General features: G+C 39.5%; 1 protein-coding gene across 1 annotated transcript in view; it reads left to right on the forward strand.

Moving 5' to 3' along the window:
• The window catches only part of C9 (complement C9), a 66,815-nt gene that overhangs the window by 30,921 nt on the left and 22,995 nt on the right, over nucleotides 1-12,899 (forward strand). Inside the window, 1 exon segment of the mRNA NM_001035364.2 lies at nucleotides 7,477-7,752. Within this exon segment, the coding sequence (NP_001030441.1) occupies nucleotides 7,477-7,752 (276 nt within the window).

Below are 12,899 nucleotides of genomic sequence, written 5' to 3' on the forward strand. Positions count from 1 at the left end.
TGTTGATTTTGCTGTATCCTATCTAGCTTTAGCTGAGTTTCTAGTCATTTTATTTACCATGGAATCCTGAGAAACTAACATCATATATCATATATCATGCTAAATAAATAATTGTGTGTTCAGTCATTCAGTCATGTCTGACTCTTTGCAACCCCATGGACTATAGCCCACAAGGCTCCTCTGAACATGAGATTTTCCAGATAAGAGTAGTTTAGTGGGTTGCATTTCCTCCTCCAGGGAAATAAATGATTACTGAATTAGTAAATAAATGCATGCAGAATACTGACACTCTTGCTTTAGAAAGCAAATGCTTTTTTTTAATGGAGGGAACAACCCATATTCAAGTGAACATATAATTGGAATTGCCATCAAAGTTGACAGGAAATGAAAACAGGCTTAATAAACATTCCAACTACTCTCTCTACAGGCAGTTTGAACCCATTTAGAAAACTTGGCAGTGAACAAATAAAATTTATTATATACTTACATGCTAGTTTATTTGTTATGTATTGATATTCTTGGGAAGCAAGTAAAACTATGCCTATAGAAGCTTCTATCTTGAAAGAAACTATAGTCTACAATGAACTTATTATGGATTCAAATTTGGAGTCATAGGTAGGAGTCAAATTATGAAGATACTCATATGCCATACTAAGTAACTTGGGCATAATCCTGAGGATGAAAGGAACCACTGAGGAGCGTCACACGGTCAGAGTTCCATTTCAAATCTTTGTGTTTTGTGGAGACGAATTTTGAGGAGACAACAACAGAGATAATAACTGAAGAAGGTTATTTTACGGTCCAAGGAGATGATGAAAAACTGAACTGCATCTGTAATACTAGAGGCAGAGAAGGAGATATGAGACGCAGCTCAGTCTTAAGAACTAACGGTTCAGTAATGAATTGGAGACAGTAGAGCATAAGGTCAAGTGCTCAGTTCTGAATAAGACTCCTTGGGTTTGAATTCTGATAAATTCCTTCACTTAGCATCCACATGACTCCAGGCAACTTAATTATCTTTCCTGAATCTTAGTTTCTTATCATAAAGTGGGGTAACAATAATACATACTTCATAGGAATTTGGAAAAGGTTAAATGTGTTAATAAATGCAAAGTGCTTAGAACAGGGTCCAGCACAAAGTAAACTCACCATAGATGAAAAATATGGAGACAGAAAGTCAAAGGAGACCTCCAGTGGATGGTAGCCCATCAGAGAAGATCTGAGATATATGTGTGTGTGTGTTGGAAGGGGAGATGGGGAATCTTCCCAAAGAAGAGTTAATTCCAAGAAGATAACGATTGACTTCTGGGTAGAGTTATCTTGTCCAAAATAGATTATATAAAATATGTTAATGTGAGGGTGGAGTTTGAACTGGAGACAGAAATTTAGGTACCATCAGCATATACCAGAGCATCACTGAAGTCTTGAGAGTCCTTAAGGCCAATCCAGGAGGTGTATAATGAGAGAGGAAAGAAGAGAGAGAATGGAATCCTAGAACATACCAATATTGAAGACCTAGGCAGAGAAGACCTTATGACTATACAGTGGAAGTGAGAAATAGATTTAAGGGACTAGATCTGATAGACAGAGTGCCTGATGAACTATGAATGGAAGTTCGTGACATTGTACAGGAGACAGGAATCAAGACAATCCCCAAGAAAAAGAAATGCAAAAAAGCAAATGGCTGTCTGAGGAGGCCTTACAAATAGCTGTGAAAAGAAGGGAAGTGAAAAGCAAAGGAGAAAAGGAAAGATATAAACATCTGAATGCAGAGTTCCAAAGAATAGCAAGGAAAGATAAGAAAGCCTTCCTCAGCAATCAATGCAAAGAAATAGAGGAAAACAACAGAATGGGAAAGACTAGAGATCTCTTCAAGAAAATTAGAGATACCAAGGGAACATTTCATGCAAAGATGGGCTCAATAAAGGACAGAAATGGTATGGACCTAACAGAAGCAGAAGATATTAAGAAGAGATGGCAAGAATACACAGAAGAACTGTACAAAAAATATCTTCAAGACCCAGGTAATCACGATGGTGTGATCACTCACCTAGAGCCAGACATCCTGGAATGTGAAGTCAAGTGGGCCTTAGGAAGCATCACTATGAACAAAGCTAGTGGAGGTGATGGGATTCCAGTTGAGCTATTTCAAATCCTGAAAGATGACGGTGTGAAAGTGCTGCACTCAATACACCAGCAAATTTGGAAAACTCAGCAGTGGCCACAGCACTGGAAAAGGTCAGTTTTCATTCCAATCCCAAAGAAAGGCAATGCCAAAGAATGCTCAAACTACCGCACAATTGCACTCATCTCACACGCTAGTAAAGTAATGCTGAAAATTCTCCAAGCCAGGCTTCAGCAATTCATGAACCATGAACTACCAGATGTTCAAGCTGGTTTTAGAAAAGGCAGAGGAACCAGAGATCAAATTGCCAACATCTGCTGGATCATGAAAAAAGCAAGAGAGTTCCAGAAAAACATCTATTTCTGCTTTATTGTCTATGCCAAAGCCTTTGACTGTGTGGATCACGGCAAACTGTGGAAAATTCTGAAAGAGATGGAATACCAGACCACCTGACCTGCCTCTTGAGAAATCTGTATGCAGGTCAGGAAACAACAGTTAGAACTGGACATGGACCAACAGACTGGTTTCAAATAGGAAAAGGAGTACGTCAAGGCTGTATATTGTCACCCTGCTTATTTAACTTCTATGCAGAGTACATCATGAGAAACGCTGGGCTGGAAGAAGCACAAGCTGGAATCAAGACTGCCAGGAGAAATATCAATAACCTCAGATATGCAGATGACACCATCCTTATGGCAGAAAGTGAATTACTAAAGAGCCTCTTGATGAAAGTGAAAGAGGAGAGTGAAAAAGTTGGCTTAAATCTCAACATTCAGAAAACTAAGATCATGGCATCCGGTCCCATCACTTCATGGGAAATACATGGGGAAACAGTGGAAACAGTGGCTAACTTTATTTTGGGGAGCTCCAAAATCACTGCAGATGGCAATTGCAGCAATGAAATTAAAAGATGCTTACTCCTTGAAAGGAAAGTTATGACCAATCTAAACAGCATATTAAAAAGCAGAGACATTACTTTGCCAACAAAGGTCCATCTAGTCAAGGCTGTGGTTTTTCCAGCAGTCATGTATGGATGTGAGAGTTGGACTATAAAGAAAGCTGAGCGCCAAAGAATTGATGCTTTTGAACTGTGGTGTTGGATAAGACTCTTGAGAGTCCCTTGGACTGCAAGGAGATCCAACCAGTCCATCCCAAAGGAGATCAGTCTTGGATGTTTATCGGAAGGACTGGTGAAGCTGAAATTCCAATGCTTTGGCCACCTGATGCAAAGAGCTAACTCATTTGAAAAGATCCTGATGCAGGGAAAGATTGAGGGCAGGAGGAGAAGGGGATGACAGAGGATGAGATGGTTGGATGGCATCACTGACTCGATGGACATGGGTTTGAGTGAACTCCGAGAGTTGGTGATGGACAGGGAGGCGTGGCGTGCTGCGATTCATGGGGTCCCAAAGAGTCAGACATGACTGAGCAACTGAACTGAACTGAAGGCAGAGAAGATGATCTTTTGAAGATAATAGAGAGCTATATTCATTATCTACTGTTACCTTTCAAATTATCCTGAAATTTAACAGTTAAAAGGGGATGTGGTTTGGCTAGGTACCTTAGTTGAGGATGACTCATGAGGTTTCAGGCAATCTGCTCTTTCCAGGTTCCTTTTGTCAATTAGTGAGAGATCCCCTTAATAATAATAGTAAGTAATGTATGGTTTTATTCTTTATTTGTACATACAAACTTTTAGTGAAACTTTTAATAATCTTTTCTCTTTAGTTTTTATTTCCACTCTCTCTCCAAACCTCCTCAGTTTGAACTATGGAGTATTTTCTGAGGTGTTCTATCTCTTCCATTCCCAGAGCCAGAAGTAATGTTTATTTCTATTCAGGAAGCATCAGTTGATAAGTTTTTAAACAGGATAGATTTCTCTAACCCCTACAAAGACCTTCTGGAAGACACAGCCACACTTGCCTCCTCTCTGATTTCAGCTTCTCCAACATCTGTTTATTTGATTCTCATAAAGAAACTTACTTCCATTTTTGTGTCTTCCTACTTTCTGTAATCTTGCCTCTTGACCTCTATTCAAAGGCTTTTGTCCTCTTCAGAATGATCCCACTTATTGGTCCATCTCTGAATGCCTATCATTGGGCTCAGACTTATTTTTGAATGGATGGATTTGGGGCTTTTCAATCTAGCTCTTGTCTCTAGGCTTTCTGGGGGGTGACCCAACCCTCACTATTTCAGGCTTTACTCACTACTACCATCCTAGCATAGTGAAACAGGACCATTCAACAGCATTCTAATTGACACCCTGACTAATATTCCTTTATACCAGCAAGCAGTCCTTCACACTGCTAAGTTGATCCTTATCGCAGGGCTAGTCCCTTTCTAGCCAATTCAGATGTAAGCACAAGAGCCTACAAATTATGCCACTCTAATCCTACAACCAGTTAGAAGACAATGAACTAGGAAGACCTTACCTTCTAGAAGAGTTAGGGAGAGAGAGTTTTCTGGTGCCATTTTGTTCAGCTTTGGCACTTCTCAGCATGGAAAACTGAGTGGAATTGTCTTCAATTGCTTCTACCAGCCTTAGATTTCAAGGCAATAGAAATTTATTCATTTCTCTTTTTGTTAATTGAAGTATAGTTGATTAACCATGCTGGGTTAGTTTCTGGTGTACAGTAAAGTGATTCAGTTTAATATAACATATAATATTATCGCATAATATATATATGCATTAATATTTCAAGGCCAAATGTTCAAGAAAATCTTTTCCATGAATCTTTTCTTCATTTACCACAGAGAATTTGTCAAGCCCTCTTTGGCAGTATAAAATAAAAATGAACAATTCTGCCCTGAAATCAGACTTCCTGGGTTTCATTGCTGACTGGGCCACTCCCTAGCTGTGTGATCTTGGACGCATTTTTTTTAACCTTTATCTTCTTATCTGTAAAATGGGGATAATTTGAGAAATTAAAAGATAGGAAATTAAACATTTATGTAAAATACTTTTAGCAACTACTGACACAGAGTAAGCACTCAATACATATGTTATGTTAGCTATATTGGAACTGCATATTAAATTTAATAAATTTTTTCTTGTCATCCACTATTCACCAGGCAATTTACTAAATGGTGAAACTATAGTCGCATGTGGGTAAGATGGGTATGGTCCCTGAATTCTAGGAGTTTACCATCTGAAGGTCTATTAAATAAGCAATTATAAAAGGGAAGAGTTTTTCATTTTGTAAGAAGAACCATGAGAGCTTATAGGAAACAGATTTGTTAGTCAGTGGGATGAGGAAACATCTCCCTAAAGAAGTGATGTTTAAGCTCAGACTTGAAATAGTAGTGGGGATTCACCAGACCAAGGGATACATAGTACATATTTGTGTATGAGTGTGTGTAATGTTTGTGTAATGGGAAGGTGGAGGAGGCAGGGGAAGTACAGAAGTTTCCAGAAAGTAAACACAACATAAAAGAGCCCTGTGATGGGAGGAAACATAGGCGGTGGAAATGGAAAGGAGATCAGCGGGCTGGAGTATAGACAGGGAGAAACTAACTTGGAACAAGACTTTATCTCAAAGGCAGGGAAGACAAAGATTTTAAGCAGGGAAGTGACATGGTTAGGTTACTCTTCCCCTTTGCATTGAGCACTTTCCTTTAAAGAAAATTATATACATTTCAATCTTTCCCATTAGATGATAACTTTGAGTTTCTTGTCTTAGTCTTCTTGGATTGCTATAATGAAATACCAGGGACCAGGTAGCTTTGAAACAACAGAAATTTACTGCTCACAGTCCTGGAGGCTGGGCATCTGAGATCAAAGTGCTAGCAGGGTCAGGTGAGGGCCCTCTTCTGGGTTACAGACTTCTTGCTGTATCCTGACATGGTTTCCAGGGACTAGGGAGTTCTGTGGAGTCACTTTTATAAAAGCACTAATCTTTTCATGAAGGCTCCTTCCACAGGCCCCACCTTCTATTAATAACACCATCCCATTGGGCATTAGGATTTTAACATATGAATTTAAGGGGAGACATACACGATCAGACCTCACCATTCACCGTGCATAAAAGTCACTCAATGTATGCTACTAAGTCCCCTCTGTGTCAATGACTAAAGAGATGAGTGTCTTTTTCCAGACAAGAGTTGCGGCCTGCTTCAGGGGACCTCTGGAAAGAGAGTTTAATTGTCGAGATTAACAGCTCTCCCACTGCTGCCTGACAGTAACCAAGTTGGCAAAGAAAGTTCTGTTTTATTGAAGTATAGTCAAATTACAGTGTTATGTTAATTTCTGGTGAACAGAAAGCTGATTCAGATATATATATATATATTCTTTTTAAAATTCTTTTCTATTATAGATTACAAGATATTAAATATAGTTTCTTGTGCTATACAGTAAAATCTTGTTGATTACCTATTTTACATATAGTAGTGTGTTATCTGTTAAACCCAAGCTCCTAATTTATCCCTCTCCCATCCTTTCCTCTTTGGTAGCCATAAGTTTGTTTTCTATGTCTGTGAGTCTGTTTTGTAAATAAGTTTATGTGTTTTAATTGAAAGTTTTAATTAAACAGCTAACTAAACATCTAGGTTGTTTTAGCTAAACTAGTTTTAACTAAACAACAAGGCTGTTTTAACTAAACAACTAGGTTGTTTAGTTCAGTCTTTTTCGTGCAAAAATGAGCGCAGTTAAAAAAATCAAAATGTCCAAACAACATAAAAGATAATGCAAGAAAAAAAGCAAGCCTGCCACTACTCCAGAGATCTATCTATTCACAGTTCCCCTTCTCAAGGGTGAACAATCTGTGGGTTGTCTATTTTTCCAGTAATTTTCTATGCACATAGAAGTTTGTTTTGGGGTGTTTTTTTTTTCCTATTAGGCAGTGGAGTGAAAAGGTTAAGAGGCAGAACAGGGCTCAAGTCTTGAAACTTCTACTTAAATTAATTAACGTGTAAAATGCTCAAAACAGTGCCTGGTATATAAGGCTTCTAAAGCGTTAGCTTTATCATTTCTTTTCTTTCTTTTTTTAACACAAATGGGAATATATTGTACATCTGATCTGTTATGCAACTTGCTTTTTAATTATTGATATGTTAACTTTTGAAAGCTTGCTATGTTCTAAGCCCTTCGTATGCTTTATTTCATTGATTTCTCATAACAACCTTTGGGCCAGGTGTGGTGAGTATCCCTATTTTATAGACTAGGAATCAGACTGGGCACAGAGAGGTTATTGTGTAATGTTCTCAAGATTATCGAATCTGTATTTAAATACTGGCAGTCTCACTTTTGTGCCTTCACTCTTAACTTCTTTGCTCTACTCTCTTTCAAATAAATTGCCTGATTTTTGTCTTTTCCTATTTATTGTGGGTGGGTTTTTTTGTATATTTTCTCTTAGACCAAAGCTGACAAGAATTTCAGAACTGAAAATCATGAAGAAAGCATTCAGATACTCAGAACTATTATCGAAGAGAAGAAATTAAATTTTAATGCAGGTTTATCTGTAAAATATACACCTGTTGAAGCAATTGAAAAGAATAAATGTGTAGATTTAGAACATTCTGACAAAGGAAGCACCTCAAGTCCTTCCAAGTTGGCTGCTGAGGCTAAGTTTCGATTTACATATTCCAAAGATGATATTTACAGACTGTTGTCGTCATATTCTGCTAAGCAGGTAAGATCAAACTTTAGTATAGAAAATATAATGGAATATTTTGAAAACTAACCAAGCATGCTTTTTTAAGTTTAATTGTTTAGAAAAGATAGTGCTCATAAGATAAAGAAAAATAATACTCAACAAATCTTCAAATGCGTAGGTAGCTAGAGGGTCCAGAGGAAGAAAGTTAACTGGAGAAAAATCCCTTCAATTCAGTTGTAATGTGAGTGTTTGTGGTTACAAACAGAACAAGCATATTAAGAATTCAGAGCACACTTTTGGGGACTCCCCTGGCGATACAGTGGTTAAGACTTTGTCTTTCTGCTATAATGGGCACGGGTTAGGTTCCTAGTTAGGGGTAGCCAAGATCCCACATGGCTGTGGTGCAGCCAAAAAAAGAGAGAAGAATTCAGAACTTTCTTTTTGACTGAGATTGTGGTAGCAGACTATTTAATCTATATTCTCATCAGAATTAACTCATGCTCAGGAGTTTTTTGGTAATTCATTGCAACATCTTAGAATGATGACTACTTACTGTAAAGTGTATTTCTAAAGTAACAATGCCATGAAATTATATGCATTGCATATGAAATTGTCTGCTTACTTTGTAATCATACATTTAATTTGAGACTTTGAAAATGTGTTTGTTTTTTAATATTTAATCCAGATTTAGTGGTTTGTTTCATCTTTGGACGGCTTCCCTGGTGGCTCAGACGGTAAAGCATCTGCCTGCAATGCGGGAGACCCGGGTTCAATTCCTGGGTCAGGAAGATCCTCTGGAGAAGGAAATGGCAATCCACTCCAGCACTCTTGCCTGGAAAATCCCATGGATGGAGGAGCCTGATAGGCTACAGTCCATGGGGTCACAAAGAGTTGGACACGACTGAGCGACTTCACTTTCAATTTTCACTTTTCACTTTCAGGCATTGGAGAAGGAAATGGCAACCCACTCCAGTGTTCTTGCCTGGAGAATCCCAGGGACAGGGGAGCCTAGTGGGCTGCCGTCTATGGGGTCGCACAGAGTTGGACATGACTGAAGCGACTTAGCATCAGCAGCAGCAGCATAGCCTATTAACAATGTTGTGACAGTTTCAAGTGAACAGCAAGGGACTCAACCAAATATATATACATGTATCCATTCTCCCCCAAACTCCCCTGCCACATAACACTGAACAGAGTTCCGTGTCCTATACACTAGGTCCTTGTTGATTATCCGTTTTAAATATAGCAGTGTATACCTGTCCATCCCAAACTCCCTAACTATCCCTTCCCTCCATCTGCCCCCAGTCCCCAGCAACAATATAACAGTTTTTTATAGGTCAGTACATTGCTTCTATTCACATGCACACTCACTCAAAGAGTACAGTTGGAAAATCCTTGAAGTCATTCAACAACTATTTAATTGTGGACTTACTATGCGGCTAGGCACTGTTCTGGGTGCTTAGAATACATTTGTGAACCAAACTAACAAAGATTCTTATTCTCATGGAGCTGAAAGTTTAGCAGGAAAGATAGATTAAAAATAAGCATAACAGCAAAAAAGGGAAGCTATAGACTATTTAAAAAATGACAGGTGCTATAGAATAAAATGAAGAGAGAGTAGAGTAGCATAAGGCAATCAGGAGTCCTGGGCAGATGGCAGTATTTAAAAAGAAACTTAGGGGACTCCACTGGCAGTTCAGTGATTAAGCATCTGCCTTCTAATGCAAAGAACTTGGGTTCAATACCTGGTCAAGAAAATAAAATCCACATGCCACTTGGCAGCTAAGTTTGCACACTACAACTACTGATCCTGTGCACCACAACTAGAGAAGCACACTTACTGCAATGAAAACCCAGCTCAAAACAAAAAATTAAAATAAAAAATTAATAAGAAGTTTAGGATAGGCTTCACTGAGAAGATAAGATCCGAATAAAGATTTGAAGGACAGGAAATTGTCAAATATAACTGGCAGAAGGATCTATTAAAGACAAGTCCCTAAGATGGGAACATACTTGCACATTCAGTTCAGTTCAGTTCAGTTCAGTCGCTCAGTCGTGTCTGACTCTTTGCGACCCCATGAATCGCAGCACACCAGGCCTCCCTGTCCATCATCAACTCCTGGAGTTCACTCAGACTCATGTCCATTGAGTCAGTAATGCCATCCAGCCATCTCATCCTCTGTCATCCCCTTCTCCTCCTGCCCCCAATCCCTCACAGCATCAGAGTCTTTTCCAATGAGTCAACTCTTCACATGAGGTGGCCAAAGTACTGGAGTTTCAGCTTCAGCATCATTCCTTCCAAAGAAATCCCAGGGCTGATCTCCTTTAGAATGGACTGGTTGGATCTCCTTGCAGTCCAAGGGACTCTCAAGAGTCTTCTCCAACACCACAGTTCAAAAGCATCAATTCTCTGGCGCTCAGCCTTCTTCACAGTCCAACTCTCACATCCATACATGACCACAGGAAAAACCATAGCCTTGACTAGACGGACCTTTGTTGGCCAAGTAATGTCTCTGCTTTTGAATATGCTGTCTAGGTTGGTCATAACTTTACTTCCAAGGAGTAAGCGTCTTTAATTTCATGGCTGCAGTCACCATCTGCAGTGATTTTGGAGCCCAAAAAAATAAACCAGAAGGAGAAAAAGTTAGTGAGGTTACCTTGAATCAGATAATAAAGGGCCTCACAGCCTGTGATAAGAGTTTGATTTTTTTCAATGAGTGACATGAGGGACCATTGGAATGTTTTGAATAGAAGATTGACATACTTTAATATATTTTAAATGACTACTCTGGATATGGTTGGGACAAGATTATGAAAGTTAGTAGCAAAAGGAAAAAGATTTGTTAAAACCTATTGCAAGAATCTAGGTGAGAGATGATGGCATTTCAGAAAAGGACAGTTGTAGAGTCAAACATGACTCTGTTTTTGCTCTGAGCAACCAGAAGAATGGAGTTGCTATCAGCTGAGATGGAGAAAACTTCAGGTAGAGCAGGTTTGGAGAAGACCAGTAGTTAAGTTTTAGATTATGTTTGAGATGTCTATTTGGCATTCCATTGGAGACATAAAGTAGTAAGTTGATGTTATGAGTCTGACATTTGGGAAGGAGGTCTGGAATTAAGTTTTAAGTTTGAGAAAATATGAAAGTCGCTCAGTCATGTCTGACTCTTTGAGACCCCATGGACTATGCTGCTGCCGCTGCTAAGTCGCTTCAGTCGTGTCCGACTCCGCCTGACCCCATAGACGGCAGCCCACCAGGCTCCCCTGTCCCTGGGATTCTCCAGGCAAGAACACTGGAGTGGGTTGCCATTTCCTTCTCCAATGCATGAAAGTGAAAAAATAAAGTGAAGTCGCTCAGTGGTGTCCTACTCCTAGCGACCCCATGGACTGCAGCCTACCCGGCCCCTCCGTCCATGCGATTTTCCAGGCAAGAGTACTGGAGTGGGGTGCCATTGCCTTCTGCGCCATGGACTATACAGTCCATGAAATTCTCCAGGCCAGAATACTAGAGTGGGTAGCCTTTCCCTTCTCCAGGGGATCTTCCCAACACAGGGATTGAATCCAGGTCTCCCACATTGCAGGCAGATTCTTCACCAGCTGAGTCACAAGCTGTTAATAAATATATGGTGCCTAAAGTCATATGATTTAATATTGCATAAGGATGAGGAATGTTAGGTCCAATGAATCAAGGTAAATTGGACGTGGTCAAACAGAAGAGGACGAGACTGAACTTTGACATCTTAGGAATCAGTGAACTAAAATGGATGGGAATGGGCAAGTTTAATTCAGATGACCATTATATATACTACTGTGGACAAGAAGCTCTTTGTAGAAGTGAAGCAGACCAAATAGTCAACAAAAGAGTCTGAAATGCAGTAACTGGGTACAATCTCAAAAACAATAGAATAATCTCAGTTTGTTTCAAAGGCAAACTATTCAGCCTCACAGTAATCCAAGTCTGTGCCCCAACCATTAATGCCTAAGAAACTGAAGATGACTGGTTCTGTGAAGACTTACAATGCCTTCTTAGAACTGACACTTAATTTCAGATGTCCTTTTCATCATCAGTTCAGTTGCTCAGTCATGTCCAACTCTTTGCAACCCCATGGACTGCAGCACGACAGGCTTCCCTGTCCATCACCAACTCCTGGAACTTGCTCAAATTCATGTCCACTGAGTCAGTGATGCCATCCAATCATCTCATCCTCTATCATCCCCTTCTCCTCCTGCCTTCAATCTTTCCCGCTTCAGGGTCTTTTCTAATAAGTCAGTTCTTTGCATCAGTTGGCCAAAGTATTGGAGCTTCAGCTTCAGCATCAGTCTGTCCAATGAATAATCAGGACTGATTTCCTTTAGGATTGTTTGGTTTGATCTCCTTTTCATCTTGGGGTTTAGAAGGCAAAAGCAGGAAGTCAAGAGACATCCAGAATAACAGGCAAGTTTGGCCTTGGAGTACAAAATGAAGCAGGGCAAAGGCTAACAGAGTTTTGTCAAGAGAACACACTGGTCATAGCAAACACCCTTTTCCAGCAACTCAAGAGATGACTCTACACATGGACATCACCAGATGGTCAGTAACAGAATCAGATTGATTAAGTTCTTTGCAACCAAAGATAGAGAAGCTCTATGCAATCAGCAAAAACAAGACCTGGAGCTGATTGTGACTCAAATCATGAGTTCCTTATTGCAAAATTCAGGTTTAAAAAGAAGAAAGTAGAGAAAACCACTAGGCCATTCAGGTATGACCTGAATCAAATCCCTTATGATTATACAGTGGAGGTGATGCATAGATTCAAGGGATTAGATCTGATAGAGTACCTGAAGAACTATGGATGGAGGCTCATAACATTGTACAGGAGGCAGTGACCCAAACCATTCCAAAGAAAATAAATGCAAGAAGGTGAGCTGTTTGTCTGAGGAGGCTTTACAATGCTGAGGAAGGAAGGGAAGATAAAGGCAAAGGAGAAGGGGAAAGATATATCCAACTGAATGCAGAGTTCCAGAGAATAGTAAGGTGAGATAAGAAGGCCTTAAATGAACAATGCAAAGAAATAGAAGAAAACAATAGAATGGGAAAAACTAGAGATCTATTCAGGAAAATTGGAGAAATCAAGGGAACATTTCATGCAAGGGTGGACACAATAAAGGACAGAAATGGTAAGGACTTAACAGAAGCAGAAGAGATT

The sequence above is a fragment of the Bos taurus genome, chromosome 20, assembly GCF_002263795.3.
Source record: "Bos taurus isolate L1 Dominette 01449 registration number 42190680 breed Hereford chromosome 20, ARS-UCD2.0, whole genome shotgun sequence".
NCBI classification, from domain to species: Eukaryota; Metazoa; Chordata; class Mammalia; order Artiodactyla; family Bovidae; genus Bos; species Bos taurus.